Genomic DNA, 20893 nt, shown 5'->3' on the forward strand with positions numbered 1-20893 from the left:
AGGCAGGAGATTGTACCTCATGACCTGTCCAGGTTTCTTGACAATGGAGTATCTTTGAAATGTTGTAGACCCTGGGACTCCCACTGGGGATTCCTTAATAACTAGCAATGCCAGGACCCTCCAGCTGTTCATTACTTCTCACGTTCCTAGAATCACAGGTAGGATCAGAGAGTTGAAGAGAGACTTAAAGGTCATTTAGTCCAACACTTCATTTGACTTTTGAGGAGACTGAGCCCCAAAGAAGAGATATGACTTGTCCAAGATCACCCAGCTAGACCTGTGGGTCTGGGTCCCTTGTTTCCCAGCAGGGAAAGATTTAGCTCAATGTAAGGAGAAACTTCCCAACAATTGGAACTATCCAAACCAGTCTCAATGAGAGTCAGAATTTCATGCCCTGAAACGTTCGACTGCAAGCCCCTTGAGAGCAGGGACTGTCTTTCGCCTCTTTTTGTAGCTTTAGTGCTTAGCATAGTGTCCGGAACACAGTAGGTGCTTAATAAATGTTTATCAATTGATCAATTGGTCAATTGAAACCTACCTCTCTTCCTAACTTCCCTGTTTTTGCCAAGGACTCCAACATCTTTCCAGTTACTTAGGTTCTCAACACTTTTCCTCACTCCCCGTATAGAATCAGTCACCAAGTCTCTACAGCCTAACTCACATCTCCCCCCTTCCCTCTCTTCATAGTCACATCACTCTAGTGCAAATCTCCCACCCAGATCATAGCAATAGCTTCCTAATGGTTCTCTCTGCTTCCAGACTTTCTCTTCTGCAATCCATTATTCATACAGTTGCCAAGTTGATATTCCTAAAGCATAAGTCTGGCCACATCGCTCTCCTTCTCAACAAGTTTCAATGTTACTGCCTCCAAGACAAAATGTAAAGTCCTCTGTTTGGTATTTAAACCCCTTCACAATCTGCCTCAAAATGACCTTCTCAGACTTATTTTCCATTATTCCGTTTCACAAACTCAACTTCCTGGCCAAATGAGAGTATTTTCAGTTCCTTGTACATGACATTCCATCTCCCACCCTTCTGCTTTTACACAAGCTGTCCCACTCCCTTCATTCCATCGGAATGCTCTCACTCATCACCTTTTTCTCTTCCCTTCCAGGTTCATTTCTAGTGCCAGCCCCTACATGAGACCTTTCCTCAACTCCCCAGTTGTTACTCCTCCTCCTGACCACCAGAGATCGTGGAGTAGGCCTATAATCCCAGCTGTGATCCCAGCCAAGACCAGTAGATCTCTTGAGCTCAGGAGTTTTGAGCTCAGTCTTTGACAATCATGCGTCTATATTAAGTTCAGCACTGATTATAGTGAGCCCACAAGAGTAGGAGACTACCATGTTGCCTCAGGAGGGGCGAAACAGCCCAAGTTACAGAATAGGATCCACATAAACCTTCCACTTCTAGCCTGGGCAAGATAGAGAGACCCAAGTCTTTAAAAAAGGGAATGATTCCTCTGCTCTAAAATTGTTTGTATATATTCTGTAGTTATATCTCCACATGCATGCTGTTCTCCTAAAGAATGTAAGCTCTTTGAGAGCACAGACTGTTTTCATTGAGTGGTGGTTTAATAAAGGCTTGTTGACAGGGCAGTTAGGTTACCTTTTTTCTTGACATTGAGCCTACATTTGCATCTTGACGACTTCCACCCCTTGCTCCTGAGTTCTGCTCTAAGTGACACAGTGGATAGAGCACCGGCCCTAGAGTCAGGAGGACCTGAGTTCAAATCTGGCCTCAGACACATAACACTCACTAGCTATGTGATTCTGGGCAAGTCACTTAACCCCAATTGCCTAGCCAAAAAAAGAAAACCGCTTGTTGAATTTGAACTGAATTAAATTTTTAAGAGTACTCTTAGATCTCAATCCCATCTGAATAGAGAAGCCAGTTTTCAGAGGAGGTCACTTGGGGAATTAGTAAAATACTTAGGGTAGGTCAGAAATATTCTAGGAGGGAAGATTCTGTTTGATATTGTCCCCAACATATGTGTACATATATGTTACTCTTTGTATATATGTGTGTATTCTATGGATTTAAGAATGTCGTCTGATTTTTAAAATTTTTAAAATTTGTTTCTTTTATCTGATTTTTTTAAGGACCAAGACAAGATGAAACCTCTGTCCACTCTGGCCAACTTAGCCATCATCATCACGGATATACAGGATATGGACCCCATTTTCATTAATCTGCCCTACAGCACAAATATCTATGAACATTCTCCTCCGGTAAGTGCCTCCACCAGTCTCCCTTTACTCACTTCCAGCGACACCCCCAGTGACAAGCTGGCCTTGAGGGAGAAAAGCCAGGGAACTAGGGCTTCACATTCTGACCTCTTCCAAATTGGAGTGCCTCCTTGAGTGGCACATCCTTGGGAGGTGTTGGGAGTCAGTGAGGCATAGCAGAAGGAGTATTGGATTGAAAGTCGGTTGATTGGGGCAGCTAGGTGGCAAAGTGAGTAGAGCACCCACCCTGGAGTCAGGAGTACCTGAGTTCAAATGGGGCCTCAGACACTTAACACTTACTAGCTATGTGACCCTGGGCAAGTCGCTTAACCTCAATTGTCTCAAAAAAACAGTCAGTTGATCTTAGAATCATAGATTTAGAGTTGAAAAGGACCTTAGAGGTCACAGAATTCAGCTCCTTTTTTTAATTTAAATTTTGTTTTATTTTCAAAGATCCATCTTTTTTCCCTTGTCCTCATTAAGAAATCAAGAGAAACAAAACCTATGTTACAAACATGTATAATAAAGCAAAACAAATTCCTGCATTGACCATGTCCAAAAACAAAACAGTCTCAGACTGTATTCTGAGTCCATTACCTTGCCTATTTTATCACGAACCCTATGGAATTATGATTGGTCATTATGTGGATCAGAGTTCCTCCAAGTCTTCCCAAGTAGTTTTGTCTTTACAATGTTGTTATGATTGTAGAACTTTTTCTCTTGGTTCCACTCATCTCCTTCTGGACCAGTCAGTACAAGTCTGCCAGGTTTGTCTGAAACCGTGCCTTTTATTGTTTCTAGAAGCACAAGAATATTCCATCACATTCATTTAACATAACTCGTTCGGCTATTCCCCAATAGAAAGGCATTGCATAAGTTTCCAATTCTTTGCCACCACAAAAAGAGCTGCTATAAATATTTTTGTACATATACAACCCCTTCTTTTTAACTAGTATGGAACCTAAGACCCCAAGAGGTCAAGTAATTTGCCGTGGAGTCAAGTCCCATCTTGGCTTCTTGTGATAGGTTAGGAATATCACCTCATCCAGAACCTCAGCTTTCTCCTATAAAGTTAATTCTTGTGATGCCTTTGAGATTGAAACCTTATAATTCTTTAGCTGCTCTCTTGGTCAGTCTCTCTCCTACCACCTCAGGCTTGTCAAAAAGGTGATAAGAAAGTGTGACTAAAACAGGGATGTCCCTTAACTTTCAAAAGTCATGGTGGAATCTTTATGCCTTTTGAACAGAAAGGTGGACATAGGATCATAGCCTTTGTCAGCCAGAAGGTACACTAACTGAGAGAAGGCTGGAAATTATGGTGATTACAGGAGAGAACTAATGAGGAACTATAGCAATAGTGAGGAGAATGAAGTCATATTAATGTTCCATCCAGTGGAAATCCATTTATGATCATTCCTATGTGGTTAGGAGGTTTGAAAGCTAGTCTTGCAAATTACAAAAATCTGGTTAGTTCAAATCCTGCCTTAGATGTTTACTTTGCTGTGGGACCTTAGATAATCCTCTCAGCCTTAGTTTCTTCACCTGTAAAGTGGGGTAATAATAACACCTGCCTCACAGGGTTGTTGTGAAGATCAGGGAAGATAATATATGCAAAAATATCGATGCTGGCTTTTATTATTAATATTACTGTTACTAAGATAGATCTGTGATGTCACTGGCATGGATTCTTTGCACTATCCTTTCCATGCCTTCTCATCCAATAAAATTCTAGTTCATATCTCCATGTAACTCCATGTTAGAGGATCCATCCAACCCTCTGGAAGCCTTTCTTTTCTTCGTTTAATATTTCATGGTACCCAAATAGTACCTGAGTTATCCAGGCTGCTACCTCTCACTCTCAGCATTTGAGAGTCCTGCTGCCTCTTTTCCTGATCACACATGTTCCCAATGGAATCTTTTATAACCCCTCTTGAGCACAAGTGGCCATTGGTGAACTGCAGGTGACCTATGCCCCCATGTCTTATCCTTGGGTCATCTGCCATTTTGATTCTTCTGAAGTCATAATGTTGCTCAGACCTTGACATCCCATTGACATACCTGAAGTTGGAGAGAAGATTGTTATGATCATGGATGGAGCCAGTTCCATATATTCTGTGGCACTTAGATGATTCACAGCCATGTGGCTTTGCCAAGAGAATGCGGATTTTAAGAAGAAATTTTGCTGCAGCAACTTAGGCTCATTGAAAGCTGGGTAGTTTTCCATATGTAATCAAGCCCAGCCAACTCTTATGAGATCAGCTCGTTGTCTACCCACAGCACTTGCCCAAGATCTGAATCCCAGTTCTTGTAACCTTGGGAAAGTCACTTAACCTCTCTGGGCCTCAAGTACTTTCCAGCTCTGTGCTAAGTCATAAATGACATTGTACTAACCTAGGGCTATAAAGTATTCTATATACATTATCTCATTTCATCCTCTTGATAGCCCTGAAACAGATAGTATCAGTTATCCTCATTTTACAGATGGGGAAACTGAGACTCAACCTAGTTAAAGTGATTGGCTGAAAGTTACCCAGAGAAAAGTTACCCAGTTCCATGATTTCATTGGTACAGGAAACTTAATCCACTGATCCAGAAACTTACATTCTCTTGGAATCAGGGTCTTAAACCTAGGTCTTTTGATGCCAAATCCAATTCTCTTGCAACTAGACCACATCGTCTTCTAGTTTTAAGAAAAACTGGTCTATTCTCTCTTCTGGCAATTGAAACTTTGTTCCTGTGTGCCTCAGTTACCCTGCATGATGCTGGGTTTAGGATGGAAGAATTAAGCAAACCAGTTGCTTTAAAGTATGTGTTTGAGCATGCTTTAGGATGTGGAGCTGTACAGGGTAGAAAGTATTCTGATCTCATCAAGATGGAGCTCTCAATGTCATTGCCATTCTTATGTCCCCACTGAAGTGAGCAATATCGTTCAGGACCTTACTCTACATTTCCAACCTTATTATCCACTGCTTTGCAACACTCGCCATCCTTTCTAGTTAAATTAAACTTTCCACCATCCTGCCATATTCTCTCCTACCTCTTCTTCCTTGCTTATGCCATTCTAAGCTACTTGAAATGCCTCCTTCTGTCCTTCCCACTTCCCAAATTCCTGCCCAGTAAGATTTTGTGAGTCTTGAAGGCACGACTTATTGCCACTTTCTCCATGAAATCTCCTTGACCATTCCATCCTTCTTTCTCTGACTCCGTTCTCACCATCTCTTCTTCCGCTGACTTCCTCTACTGCCCATTAGCCTACACCACAAAATTGAGCACTTAATTCCTGCTTTGTGTTCTTCATTATTCTTTCAGTAGATTAGTTTCACTCTCTACCTAGATTGGATGGTCTACAATTTTGTTCTTCTTTTCTTATCTTCTTTGATACATTTCAGGATGTTGGGCATATTAACCATGGGGGGGGGAGCAGTTCCATGATTTCATTGGTACAGGAAACTTAATCCATTGATCCAGAAACTTACATTCTCAGAGAATTGCCTGGGCCACTGAGAGCCTGACTGACTTGTGCAGTATGAGTCAGGAGCAGGACTTGGACCATTGGGTTTGGTTCTGGCTGCCCCATTTTAAGAAGGAAAATGATCAAGTGCAGAATGTCCAGAGGAGGGCTACCAGGAAGGTGAAGCGCTTTGGTCATGTCACATGAGGACTGGTTAAAGGAACTGCAGATGATTGGCTGGAGAAGACAAGACTCAAAGGAGACATGATTATGATTTTCAAGTCTCTGAAAGGCTGTTGTGTGGAGGAGGGATTATATTTGTTCTCTTTGACAAGGAAGGAAAGGAGGAAGGAAGGAAGGAAGGAAGGAAGGAAGGAAGGAAGGAAGGAAGGAAGGAAGGAAGGAAGGAAGGAAGGAAGGAAGGAAGGAAGGAAGAAGAAAGGAAGGAAGGAAGGGAGGGAGGGAGGGAGAGAGGAAGGGAGGGAGAGAGGAAGAGAGGAAGAAAATGAGGATTTATTAAGCATCTAATATGTGCCAGGCATTATGCTAAGGATTTCACAATTATTATCTTATTTGGTCCCCACAACAACTCTGGGAGGTAGATGCTATTATTATCCCCATTTCACAGTTAGGAAACTGTGGCATATAGAGGTGGCATGACTTGCCCAGAGTCACATAGCTAGTAAGTATCTGAGGCCAGACTTGAACTCAAGTCTTTCAAGAATCCAGGCTCAGCACTCTATCCACTGTGTCACTTAGGGCAGAACTCAGGAGCAAAGGATGGAAGTCGTCAAGACACAAACGTGGGCTTGACATCAAGGTAAAAGCTCATAGACAGCTGGAGCTTTCCAAAGTGGCCAGGCTGCCCTGGGAGATGGCAGCAACCCTGCCTGCAGGTCTTCAAGCGGAGGCTGGGTGGCCATTCTCCAGGTGTTGATGGCAGGGATTCCTTTTGCAGATGTGTTGAACTAAATGGCCACAGAAATCTCTTCTGACTCTCCAGTTCTGTGGCTTGTGACTCAAAGGCAGCCTTCTCTCCTCCCAACCACACAGACTTCTTAAGGTTTCCATATACATTGGCTTCGTAAAACAAACTGTATTTATTTCTTTTGTTTTTCTGTAAGCTAAACTTTGCAATGCATCTCTCCCTACTCCTTCCGGAGACTATCCTTTGTAACAAAGAATTTTAAAATGAAGCAGGGGAGGGAGGAAAAGTTCAGCAAAACTAAACAATATTTTTTAAAAGTCTGATATCACTAAATGCACTGTTTCATACCTATAGCTCCCCATATCTGGAAAGAAGCTGAGGACAGGAGTTGAGGAGGGGGGAGGAGGAAGAGGAGTAGGAAGAGGGAGGTGAGAAGGGGGAGGGGGAAAAGGAGAAGGAGGAGGAGAAAGAAGAAGAGGAGGAGGGAGAGAAGGGGGGAGGAAGAAGCAGGGTTTTTCTTCATTTTCCATATTTGTATCTGCAGTGCTTAGCACAATCCCCAGCACATAGTAAGTGCTTCATAAATGTTTATTGTATTATTTTGTGACTGAGTCTCCCATTCCTGAGGGATCAGCCCTAGTCCTCAATGTTAGACATTCATAGCCCCTTTCCAACCCCTGGTCATGACTCCCATATAGCTCTTTGGTTAAGTAGTGGACAAGTCAAGGAATTCCTTTTGCTAAGTCTGGCTGATGCAATGTTAAATTTAAGGCATTTTTGATACTCCCTAGGCAGCTATTTCTGGTTCCCTGGGCAGCTAGGAGGACAGTTTTAGCATCCCTTAGGAAGCCATTTACTCCCAGAACACCAATGTTTCCTCTCCCCAGCTCCATTTGCAAAAAGTTATTTCAATTCCACATCTCCTTCCCATCCCCAGATTTTTCAGTCTGTCAACCGGTCAATCAACTAGCATTTATTAAATGCCCACTACGTGCCCTGGCACTGTGCTAAGTGCTAGGAATATAAAGAAAGCAAAAGAAAAAAAAATAGTCCCTGGTCATACAGAGAAGGTAAAAAGTAGTCCCTTAGAGATTCCTAATTTCTTTGGCAATTTCCTTAAAGCCTGATTTACCCATCATCACCATCATCAGAATATTAATGAACATATAGCACTTTGCGTATATGACCTCATTTTATTTAAACATTTCCATGGCACTTCTTCATTCTTCCATAAGCCTTTTAAAGTTCAGAGCCCTGAATTAGACACAGTCCCATCATTAACCCAGACAAGTACTAAAAAGTTGATTACCCACCCTTTGTCCCCTCCATGAGGGAGTAGGACACCCCACATTTCCATCCCAGCACCAGTTAGTGAGAAGGCTTCACAGACCCTTCCACCACTGTCTCTCATGCTCCTTTTTTATCTGTGGCTCCCAGCATGTCTATGTTCCTCTATCTATGTATCAGGTGAGAATGCTTAATCTAAAGTGTATATATTACCTAATAAAATCCTTCTTATTTGGGATTATTGCATCAAATTTTAATTTCCTCACTCGAACAGCAGCATGTCAGCCTGCCCGTCAGTGCAGGGGCGATAGAAGGCAAAAAGAGCAGATAGACGGCAGCAAATTCCTGCCAGCTGATTCTATCAGCCCTTTGACTGGAATTGACTGGAATGAAGGACTGCAAAATAGGATTTTCTGCCTCTGAATCTGCTGTGGCAGCTCTCAGAAGCCCCCGCTGGCTCTCTTGCCCCATCCCTCTGCCTCCTCCCCTTTAAGGGACTCCTCCCATCCCGTCACGGGACTGTAGATTCACCTTTCAAGTCCTTAATCTCGTAATAGAAGCCAGGAAGGGAAGAGAGCAGATAAGAAGAATGTTCTCATAGTTATGTGTATAAAAGATGAGTATAGATGAAGTGTGGAAGAAGAGGAAATAAGTCCTAGAAAAGAGAACTTCCCTGCTTCCTCTCCAAGAGCCCTCCCAAATCCTGCTCCTATTCTTAAGGATGCCCATATTTGATAGAGAAATATCTTAAGCATTCCAATCTGTTCAATGAATATTTAAGTATTGACAATATGCAAAAGTGGCTATAGAAAGACAAAAACTAAGCAGCACCTGCCCTCTGGGAGCTTGTAGTCTGCGGGGAGGAGGATACAACATTCATAGACATGACACAAGGGATCTTGAAGAAGAGAGCTCTGGCCAATGGAAGGATCAGGGAAGGTTTCCTGAAGAAAGATGCACCTGAACTGAACCCAAAAGGAAGATGGTGGAAGGTGGCAATGACGGGTGAACGCATTTGAGGAATGAGGGATATATAACTTGGGGAAATGTTGAAGTAAGGAATGTAGAGGAAGCATTTCGAGTGTGGGAAATCACTGGCAGTCCATTTGACCTGGGACATCAAGCACTTGAAGAGAAGTGTACATGTGATGTAGATAGAAGTTGAGTGTGGTGGCCCACACCTATGTAATAGTCCTTACAGCTGGAGTGGCTGAGGCTGGTGGATTGTGTGAGCTTGGGGGTTCTGAGCTACAGCAGGGCTAAAGCTGATAGGGTATATGCAATCAACAGTATGGTGAGCCTCTGGCAGTAGAGGGCCACCAGGCTGCCTAGGGAAGGGAGAACTGGCCCAGGATAGAAAAATGAAGCAGGGAAGGAAGAAAGGAAGGAAGGGAAAGAGGGAGGAAAGGGAGGGAGGGAAGGAGGGAGGGAGGGAGAGAAAGAGCAGAGGGAGGGATGGGAGGAGGAAGGAAAAGATGGAAGGAAGAAGGAAGGAATGGAGGGAAAGAAAGAAAGAAAGAAAGAAAGAAAGAAAGAAAGAAAGAAAGAAAGAAAGAAAGAAAGAAAGAAAGAAAGAAAGAAAGAAAGAAAGAAAGAAAGAAAGAAGGAAGAAGAAGAGAGGAGGGGAGAAACAGAGAGAGAAAGAAATAGAGGAAGGGAGGGAGGGAGGAATGAAAGAAGAAACAAAGAAGAAAGGAAGGGAGAAACAGAGAGAGAAAGAAATAGAGGAAAGGAGGGAGGGAGGAATGAAAGAAGAAAGAATGAAGGGAGGGAGGGAGGGAAAGAACAGGGAGAGATGGAAGGAGGAAGGAAGGGATGGAGGAAAGAAGGAAGTGGGGAGGAAAATGAAGAAAGGAAGGGGGAAAGAAAGGGAGGGAAGAAGAAAGGGAGGGAAGAAGAAAGGGAGGGAGGAGGAAGGAAGGAAGGAGGAAGAGGCAAGGAAATGAAAAAAGAAAGAAAAGAAAAATTTCTGAAAAGGTGGTCAGAGGGCCCCCAAATAGGTCACCACTAATCCTCTGTGCCATTTATTATTCCCTCCTTAGGTACATGTCCGTAGCAACCTGAGAAGAAGATTGACACTGAGTTAGGGTACCTTTGATCCCATCCCCTCCCATCTTCACTAACAAACTGTCCCCTCTATCATCCCCACTCTCTTTTATCTTCACTCTCTCCCTATCTACTGGCATCTTCACTGCAGTCTACAAACATGTTCATGTCTCTCCCGTCCTTAAGTTGCTCATTTGATCTAACCATCCATGCTAGCTATTATCTTGTATCTCTCCTCCTCTTCTTGGTCAAACTTCTTGAGAATTCCATGGATGTCTCCAGTCCTCTCATCTCACTTGCTCCCACCAACCAAGGGGGTCCCCTGAAGTGCTCGCTCTCTCTCTCTCTGTCTCGCTGTCTCTCTCTCTCTCTCTCTCTCTCTCTCTCTCTCTCTCTCTCTCTCTCTCTCTCTCTCTCTCTCTCTCTCTCTCATCCCACCAGCTTCTGTAGTTTCAATTATGTCATCTTTATGCAGATAGTTTCCAGATCTATATATCTACCTATAGTATCTCTCCCAAACTCTGTCTTGCATTTCTAGCTGCTTTTTGGACATCAACATCATTATAATCACTAACATTTGTGTAGCACCTTTATGTTTGCAAAGTGCTTTACATGGGTTATCTCATTTGATTTTCACAGCCCTTTTAGTTAGGTGCTTTTAGATCCATTTAACAGATGAGGAAACTGAGTCTAGGAACTATTAAATATGACTTGCCTGGGGTCACACAACTGGTAAATTTCTGAGGCAGAATTCAGACCCAGTTCTTTCTGACTCCAAATCCAGTGCTCTACCCACTGTGCCACCTCTCTGCCTCTCTCATTTGACATGATAAGCATCTCAAACTCAACATGGCCAAAAAAAGAACTTATTATCTTTTCCCTGAAAGCTCTCTTGTCTTTCCAACTTTCCTATGACTGTCAAGAACCCTAGTACCAGCTCAGATTCTTATAATCTAGCCACTGCTTACTCATGTTCAGATTCCTTAAGAGTCTGCCCAATGTGATGGATGTTCCAATAAACCTTGTCTTTGGCTGAAAGAAGGGTTGGGTCAAATTCTTTTGGGCAGGACCCACATATTATGAGATTGGGGTCCCAGGACCCTGAACCCCTAAACTGCATCATTTTGGTGGGCCATATGGGGAAACTGCCTAACTCCAAGTTCTTCTCCAGCCAAGACTGGAAGTCTTCAGTTCCTAAAAGAACGCAGTGTTGCTGATCCAAGGAGAATCCCAGCCCTCACCTCTGGTTGGATGTGTGACTTTGGCCACCCCTTGGGGTTTCCTAAACCTGCAGCCCCTGGATCTTCATCTTATTGCGTGCTTCATTGTGTGCCCTGGACCAAGGCTCAGAAATCAGGATCAACCCTGTCTAGAGCAGACACAGAGAAGAGGGTCTCCTCTCCCTGTCCCCTCCTTCTTCCCTCTCCCCTAGGGCTCCACCTTGGACTCTGCTATCCATGTGCCCCCCATCGCCTTCATAATCTGTTCTTAAACTTAAATAAATGCCAACTTACAAAAAAAAAAGCACTACTACCCTCCCAGTTCTCCAAGCTTACAATCTTGGTGTCATCCTCAACTCCTCAGTTGCAAACCACACCCATATCAGATCTTGTTTCTACCACCACAGTCTCTTTTATAGATGTCCCCTTTTGTCCACTCACACAGCTATCACCTAGTACAAGTCCTCAACATCTCTCACTTGGACTGTTACAGTAGCCTTCTAACTGGTTTCCATCACAGGCATTTCCCCATTCCAGTCCATTATCCACTCAACTGCCAAAGTGAGTTTCCTAAAGGTCAGTTATGACTCCACCTTACTCATTAAACTCTAGTGGGTCCCTTTGAGGTTGCATTGAAGGAACTAGGGATGTTTATCCTGGAGGACCATCCAAGATTAAATACTAAATCCTCCATTTAACATTTAAAGTCCTTTCCTACAGTTTCCATCTTTTACTTTCCTCCAGGCACTCTGTGATTTACTTACACTAGCCCACACCTGCTGTCCTTCACACACAACAGTCCATTTCCAATCTCCAGGCATTTGCACTGGATGTCCCTCATGCTTGGAATGCTATTCCTCCTCATCCTTTACTCCTAACTTCCCTGGTTTACTTGAAGACTCACTTCAGATTCCACTTTCTGCAGATCTTTCCCAACCCTATGCTAATGCCTTCTCACTGAAATTACTTTCTTGTATGCACTTAGTTATTTGTGTTTCCCATTTCCATTAGAATATGAGCTACCTGAGAACAAGGACTGTTTTTGTCTTTCTTTGTATCCCCAGCATTTAGCACAGTGCCCGACACATAGCAACTACTTAATAAATGTTTGTTTACTGATTTCCCTATAGAAACTCACATTCTAAAAGATTACCCATACCTTGAGCATTTTAAAGGGGCATCCTCCTCCTTCCCAGCAGACATTCATCATCTAGTCTGTTTATTTAGTGTGAGAGGACCAGGCTGGGTATATTCCCAGCATGCTAAGCTGCAAGACAGGGGATCTGGACTGCCTGGAAATCTCCAAACCACAACTCTGAGCCCTCCACCTCAATCCATTTGTGCTTCTCATCTTTTCCCTGATTATGACCCTGTAGGACCCCCCTGGGCTGTAGTCTATTCCAGGAGCCAACAGAGTATATTGTCCAGCCCCATAATCAGAAAGGGCTTTCCCTTCTTCCTGCCTTTAGAAATAAATGTCAGTATATTGAAGAAATAATAATTTAGAAACTGAAACAAGTACTTCGTGTTCCCAGGAGCATCCACTCCTCCCAGTTAATTCCTTCCTATAATATCTCTAGCCTTCTGACTGTACCTGTATTAAAAGCTCAAGGTTTTTATTAAAAATGGATTTATTTACAAAAAAAAGGAAAGAAACCCCAAACTTTGTCAGATCATCAGATTCTGCTTGCAGCAGTCCAGGTGTGTTTCTCATCACAAGCTTTTGTCCTTGTCCTCTAATCATCCTTTCCTAGTTGAAAAAGCCACCTACTCCCCTGAATTTCCTAAGCACACCCCAGAAGACCCATATAGAACCCTGCAGGTAAAGAGTCAAGAGCCTGACACCTAGTCGCAGCTCTTCCACTCATGAGACATATGGGTTTGAGCCAATCACTTTACTTCTTGGGATTCCATTTCTTCACCTGTCAAACAAGTAGCATTAGATTAGATCAGAGGTGTCAGATTTGAGACCATATTGGCAGACCTCCCAGGTGTGTCCAGAACCAGATTAAAATGCAGTTGGGAAATGTTTACCCAAATGTATAAAAACTACAATACAACATTTGTTGTTGTTCAGTCATTTCAGACTCTCTGTGACCCCATTTGGGGTTTTCTTGGCAAAGATACTGGAGTGGCTTGCCATGTCCTTTTCCAGCATATTTTATAGATGAGGAAACTGAGGCAAGCAGGGTTAAGTGACTGGCCCAGGGTGATGCAGCTAGTAAGTGTCTGAGGCCAGATTTGAACTCAGGAAGATGAGACTTTGTGACTCCAGGCCCAATGCACTATCCATTGCTTCATCTCACTGCCTTACAATACAACATAGATAATCTTAATTTGTGATGTTTTAAGTTGCCTCTTAACATTTCAATTTGACACAACTATACTAGATGACTGGCCTCAGAAGGTGCTGTGCTATAATTATTGTAAGAATGGGCTCTCTACCAGGTGATGAGGATATTTAGAAGCTCTTTGAAGTCTTCTATGGCTAATGTGCCTTCTGCCCACACTGGACATCATTGGTTGTCCTGTATCCATTCTCTTTCTGGCACGTATTCCTATGATCTGTCACATACCTGTAGTAAGTATTTAATAAATACTGACTATACATCAGTTATGTAAGATTATATTTATGTATATTATATTTATGATATAATATATAATTTTATATATTTGTATTTATATATAATATATAATGTTTATTTTATATACTAATTATGTACTATGTTATATAGTATAGTATAGTACAGTACAGTACAGTATAGTATAGTATAGTATAGTATAGTATAGTATAGTATAGTATAGTATAGTATAGTATAGTATAGTATAGTATAGTATAGTATAGTATGGTATGGCATAGTATAGTATAGTATTGATTATTCAAGTGACTCCCTAAGTATGCTGCTATGTGGTGGCTGCATGCACAAATAAACTGAAAGGCCAGACCTGCTCTCAAGGGGTTCTTGATCTAAAATTGGGTGTAGACCACACTGAGTGGATAGAAGTTTGAGTCTTCCCCAAACTCACCTCCTATAATTAACATTTTTTAAATGGGATACTGATCAGTGTGATTTTCACTCTGACCTCCAAGCCTTGCCCTTCTCCTGAATTCTCCTAGTAGAAGTAGCTACTGGCCTCCTCTATCATACCCATCCTACTCTTAGGAACTAGTGGAAAGCAAACTGAATTGGGTAGGATAGAATTCTCCTAGCTGGGATCACAGCCTTGTCCAGAGGGAGGAGGAAAAGGATGGAAAAAAATCCATTTGCACTTTCTCGGAGGGAGGACAACGGAACAGGAGTCAGAACCCCTAGATACTTGGTTCCATGGGCTGACTAGGTGCTTATGGACCAGCCTGGCTAGTTTGACAAGCTCTTCCAGACAACTGGATTCCCTGCCCCTTCACACACTCAATATTCTGTCTCCCATCTGAGTCCCTTTGTACAAGCTTCCCCCCACCACCACCGTGCCTAAAACATTCTCTCACCATACCTCCGCCTCTTGGAATCCTTAACTCTATTGAAGGTTCTTATCAAATGTCTGCTCCTAAATGAAATCTTTCCTCATGCTTTCTAATCATTAACCTCCCCCAAATCACTATATATATATATATATATATATATATATATATATATATACACACACACACACACACATATACATAGATATGTATATATATGTATACATGTATATATATGTATATATGTATATATATGTATATATGTATATATGTGTATATACACACACATATATATGTATATAGGTATGTGTATATATGTATGTATATATGTGTGTATGTATATATATATGTATATATATATATGATAGTTACATAACTATTATATATGTGTGTATGTATATATATGTATATATATATATGATAGTTACATAACTATTATATATGTGTGTATGTATATATATATGTGTATTATATATATATATATATATATATATATATATATATATATATATATATATATATATATATATATATATATGATAGTTACATAACTATCTGCCTCTTGCCTTCATCCCACCTCCCTCAGCCCAAGGAGATCATAAGCTACTAGAGTGCAGATATTGCTTCATTTTTGTCTTTGCATGCATAAATGCATTATAAGTGGGATCATTTCATTCTCTGTGCTTGAAATCCCCACTGCTGAGGCAGTGTCTGCCATTCAGTAGGTGCTTAATAAATCTGATGATTGAATTCTTATTATTGAATTGAATTGAGGAAATCCAATGGGAAGATGACCCTTTGTATATTACAAGAGGGGAGGAAAGGCCTTATTGAAAAATACTAACTCTGGTATCAGTTCTGACAAATATGATCTCTTGAACTCTAATGGTTCCTTTATGAATTAAGATGAACCATTAGCCATTTAATCTTTTATCCTACCAAGGGGCCTAAAAGGGAGGGGAGAGGGCCCAAAAAAAGAGTAAGAGGGGAACCACCCAAGGAATGTACTAGGTGACTTATGAGTGGGATTTTCTAGACGAGCTTGAATCAGGGGAAAGGAACTAGGGAGCTGGGCATCCCATAAGCCATGTCAGCCAAGATATTGTGTGGCTGGACTTTGATTAAATACAGAATCTATCTTCTCTGAGGTCATCCATTTTTTATGCTTTTGTATATTGTGGAGGGACTTTTGGATTTTACTTTCCTTCTGCTTTATCATTAATTCAAGTTCCTTCTGAAAACGCCTAACTTTGTCATAGCTAGACTAAGTGTAAAGGAGATTTTTTTCACATTTTTGCAAGAAGGAACCAGTATCTCAGTACCACCAAGGTGAGGGTTAGAGCAGGAGGTTGGTAGCAAGATTGGGCCATCTCTCATATCATGGAAAACTGGTGAAATTGAGGAAGAGAGTAGGGATAGAGTTAAACTCAACCATGGCTATTAGCCTCTTCCCATCTTGGTGATAGGATTCAAAGATCATATATTTCTAATAGAAAGGAGTTTTAGGAATGACCAAAACCAGGAATTCTTTACCTTTTTTTGCCATGGACCCCTTTGGTAATATGGGGAAGCCTATATGCCCCTTCTCAGAATTATATTTTTAAAGGCATAAAATAAAATATGTAGGACTATAATCAATTATGTTGAAATAAAGTTATTAAAATATTTTTTAGAAGAAACAACGTTGTGCATCCCCAAGCTGGGAACCCCTGATCTAGTCTAATCCCCTAATTTCATGGGTGAGAAACTGAGGCCCCCAGAAATAAAGTACCACTTGACCAGAATCACAAAGACAGAAAATAGCAGAGCTTAGATTCATCAGGTTTGGGGAATCCAAAGATGGGGAGGGTCTCTTGTCTGCTTTTTTGCCAGAAGTGTCTGTTCCTTGGCAGTTTGGCCTCCCCTTTTAAGTTGTACATCATTCAGGACGTAAGGACTGATATTAAGGCAAGTCGGTATTATCAGCCTAAAAATCCAGCCAGAACAATGGGAGGAGGAGGCCTGAAGGGTGAGCTATACATTGGACAGGAACACTCCGTTCCAACCTTCGACTGATAGATGATGACACTGGCACAAGGCTGCCAGGGCCTCCTGGGTGCCCTATTAGTTATGCAAATACTTCTGCTGACATTCTCCCTGAGGGAAAAAGGAATGCCTCCTGGCCCTCTCCACACACCAATACAAACATAGGAGCAAAGGGCTATAAATGCAATGCACAGGACATTAATTGTGTCTGCTGTCTGGGGAGAGAGCAAAGGCCTTCATGGTGAGATGGGGAATCCAGGAATCAGGGGCTACCTCCCTTGGATCTCCCTAGGCTCTTCCCCAAATCATTGCATTCTTGGCCATGGGGCCCAATTGATTGAGCTCTGTGGTTACTGCTGTTGTAGCCTGCCCCATTACCAATTTTCCTGTCTGTTGGTTTGATAATGGCATTTAATATTCAGGGTAATAACCAAGCTAAGGTATCTGTCCTGCTCCTCTCAGACCCAAGAAAATTCCTAATAACTTCTATGACCTAGCCAAGTTTTTCCCGTTTTTTATACTCTTCATAGAGTTGGAAGTGACTTGAGTTAGGAGATGTTGGGTTCTACATTCCAAATAACACACTAATTCCCTCTACAATGTCCCTGGTCACGTCACCTCTCCTTAAATGTTACAAGGACAGAGAGCTCACCACCTCACAAGGCAACCCCCTCCATTTTTGTGTCAGCATTAGGCAGTGTGGTACAGCAGACAGAATGCCAGAGTTGGAGTCAGAGGACTTAGGTTTGAATTCTAGCTCTGCCATTTATTACTAATGTGATCATGAAGAAGTCACTTCAGGGACTTGACTCCTCTGGGAGTCAGTTTTCTCATCTGTAAAATGGATGAGTTGGATGAGATGACCTCTGAGGTACCTTTCAGCTTCTTTATATGGAGCCATAATTTACTTAATTATATAAATTACACAGTTTATTCCTAGTAACGTCTGTTCATTGGCCTAGTCCTTCCTTCTGGTTGTTTATCATACACCCCTTTAGTACTCTCTTCATCGGGCTAAGAATCCTTTTCTTCTCCTCATGTAAATGTAGTATTTCTTGAATTAAATTCAATTGCTTTGAATATCCAACAAATTCAAGATTCTTTACCATCTTCCAAACACACGCACACGTTTCTTCTCAATGACGCTTTTGAAGTGTGGAGCCCACAACTGATTATGGCATTGCAGGTGCAGGCTGACTAACATGAAGTACAGTAGATTTATCTTGTTCCTTAAGAGAGACAGCATACTTCTATTAATATTGTTGTTATTCAATTGTTTCAGCCATGTCTGATTCTCCATCACCCCACTTGGGGTTTTCTTGTCAAAGATATTGGAGTGATTTGCCCTTTCCTGCTCCAGCTCATTTTACAGATGAGGAAACTGAGGCAAACAGGGTTAAGCAACTTGTCCAGGGTCACACAGCCAATAAGTGTCTGAGGCCAGATTTGAACTCAGGAAGATGAGTCTTACTGACTGCAAGTCCTGTGCTCTATGCACTATGGCACCACCTAGCTCTCCCTTCTGTTAATATAACCTTAGGTTATGTTAGCCTTAGGATGGCTACATCATGCTGTTAGCTCATGTTGAGCTCGTAGTCAACTGAAGCCCCTCTGACTTTCTCACCTGAACTATTGTTTGTCTCAGTCTTCCCAGTCCTATACTGGTCACTTGATTTTTTAAAAACTAAAATGTATTTATCATCTTCATTAGATTTATTCTAGCCTGTCAAGATCTTTTTGAACATCAGTTCTGTCTTCTAACTATCCCTTCTAGCTTTGCCTCATCAGCGGATTAGATGCACTTACCTTCTAGGTCTTCATTCAAGGCAATGATGAAATTGTTGAATTAGATGGAACCAAGTACATCCCTGTAACTTGTGCCAGGACCTCAGGTTTGATGTTGATCCCTCAACCTTTCCTTGGGTGTGCTCATTCGACTAGCTGTCATTCTGCCAAACTGGGCAGTCGTTCAGCCTGTATTTTCAGACTTTTAACAAAATATCTTGAAGAGACTTGATCAAATGTCTTGCTGAAGTCGATATACTGTATTTATGTTATTTCCTTGTTTAACAAGATTAGTTTGGCATGAACTGATCCTTATTAATCTGTGTTGGCTCCTAGTGATCACCAAAATCTTTTCCAAATGTTCTCAAACCATCTTCTTGATGACATCTGTAATTTTGCCAAAGATTGAAGTCAAGCTCATTAGTCGGTAGTCTCTGCAATCTATTATTTTTTCCTATTTTGAAAACTGGAACTATATTTTCTTTTCTTTTCTACTAGAACCACTTAATTATAATTACTCAAAGATTCCACAGAATGGTTTGATGATTGCACCTTTTAGTTTTTTTCAGTGCCTAGATATAAAATGTATTTTACTTTCTAGAACTGATTTAAAAGCAATTAAATGTTTTCTTAACATTCCTTCACCTATCTTGGACTTCAATTATATTTTATCTATCTCTGTTCCATCCTCCTTGGAAGCAATGAACGTGAGCTTGGGCAGACTTCAGAACATAGTGGAGGACAGAAGGGCCTGGCATGCTATGGTCCATGTGGTCACGAAGAGTTGGACATGGCCGAACAACAGCACATTCTATCTTTTTCTTTTTGAAGATAATTCTTTCTGGTAAAGAAGATAGAAACAAAACAGGAATGGAGTAGTTCTACCTTCTTTCAATTCCACCAGCCTTTATTATGCTTTTTCTGGTTTCTCTTCATACTATCTTCCTCAAGCCATGAGCTTAATCCCCATCTCACTCTTCTTGCTGTAAATATAGGTGAGGTTTAACAGTCTCTTTTGTTATGCTTAGCACTTTTCACACAGCTTGGCTCCTTCTGAGCTTCAACCTTCCTGATACTATTTGTGTAAGTTTGTGGCATTCTTTTAAAATTCATCTTTGCTTGCACTCTCCTCTCCCAACTCTTGTACATTGGTTCAAATGAGTCTTTCTAATTCTTTGTCAGATACCCCCATCTCTCATGCCATAGTCCTGTTTAGAGGAGCAACATTCTATTTTGGTTATTTTGGTAAAATATTATTTGATAGAAGAAATTTCTTTATTTCTATATATCCTGATGAGGTTCAAGAAGGGACAATGACCTATGTCCATAAAGATTTGATGGTGTATACAAGAGTAGAACCCAGGTGTTTCCTCTTCAGGCCTACAATGCTATCTCTCCACTGGGTGACTCATTTGACTGGAAGGAGATGGGAGGTGAGGATGGATGTTGAGGAGAGAAGTCAGTCTAGTATAATAGAAAGATTGCTAGATTTGATGATAGGAGAGTCCTGGCTTTTAATCCAGCATCTGATACCATTTGGGTGACCACAGACAAATTATTTAACCTCTAAGTCTCTGCCTCCTTATCCATGATATGCAGAATCCCCATTGCTATGACAATCAGCTAAAGTGGGATGTGTATGTGTGTGTATGTCTGGGTGGGTGTGTCTATATGTCTGTGTGTGTCTATGTAAAGCACTTTGTAAAGTTTAGAGGACCATACTTGTCAACTATTATTACTTTTAGGATTAGCCTTCTCCAGAAGACATTTATCCAATGACTTTGGGGCTTAACCGCCCATGGCAGAGAGGGAGCAGAAGTGGCCTCAACCCCTGGACATTCTGCTAATTGGCCTGGCATCATGAGGATTTTCCCAGCCGATGTTGGGAGAGGTCCGTCCCTCCAGGGATTGACTTGGCTAGAGTGGGTAATAGGAACAGCTCTTGGAAGGACAGCTAACCAAGGGGGACATGAAGTGCCCATTGTGGTACTCATGGGCCTCTGTTTTTGTCTCTGGCAGGGCACAACAGTACGCATGATCACAGCAGTTGACCAAGATAAGGGCCGCCCTCGAGGAATTGGCTACACCATTGTCTCAGGTAAGTCTGTATTTGTGGGGAAGAACTCCTCTGTTTTACTGGTAAATAATCTGGGCTATTGGAAAACTATGTTTTTTCCAACTCCACTTGGACTGAATCCTGAGCAGAAATGGGTTGAGATAGCCCTCTGTAGAGAGCAATCACTGTGGTACTGCTATCCTCGGGTAGCTCTTATGGAGAAAACCAATTGTTAAATTTTTAGCGTGAGCACTTACAACTCAGAAATCTGCAAACACTACAAATCAGGACTTGACTTATATTTTATTGACTGTCTAGACTTAAGAAAATAATGGAGATAATAATGCAGATTAAAATTGAAAGTGCATCTTGCATCCTTTTTTTTTTTGGAGAGCCTATTGTTAAAT

The 20893-nt window shown here is 41.6% G+C and overlaps 1 protein-coding gene across 1 annotated transcript in view; it reads left to right on the forward strand.

Annotated features, from left to right (window-relative positions):
- CDH23 (cadherin related 23) overlaps positions 1 to 20893 on the forward strand; it is a 606235-nt gene that overhangs the window by 265856 nt on the left and 319486 nt on the right. Inside the window, exons 8-9 of the mRNA XM_020994435.2 lie at positions 2103 to 2231; positions 20450 to 20528. Coding sequence (XP_020850094.1) covers positions 2103 to 2231; positions 20450 to 20528 — 208 coding nt within the window. The remainder of the gene's footprint in view (positions 1 to 2102; positions 2232 to 20449; positions 20529 to 20893) is intronic.

This window comes from Phascolarctos cinereus, unplaced genomic scaffold (genome assembly GCF_003287225.1).
Source record: "Phascolarctos cinereus isolate Bilbo 61053 unplaced genomic scaffold, phaCin_HiC Scaffold_3;HRSCAF=262, whole genome shotgun sequence".
NCBI classification, from domain to species: domain Eukaryota; kingdom Metazoa; phylum Chordata; class Mammalia; order Diprotodontia; family Phascolarctidae; genus Phascolarctos; species Phascolarctos cinereus.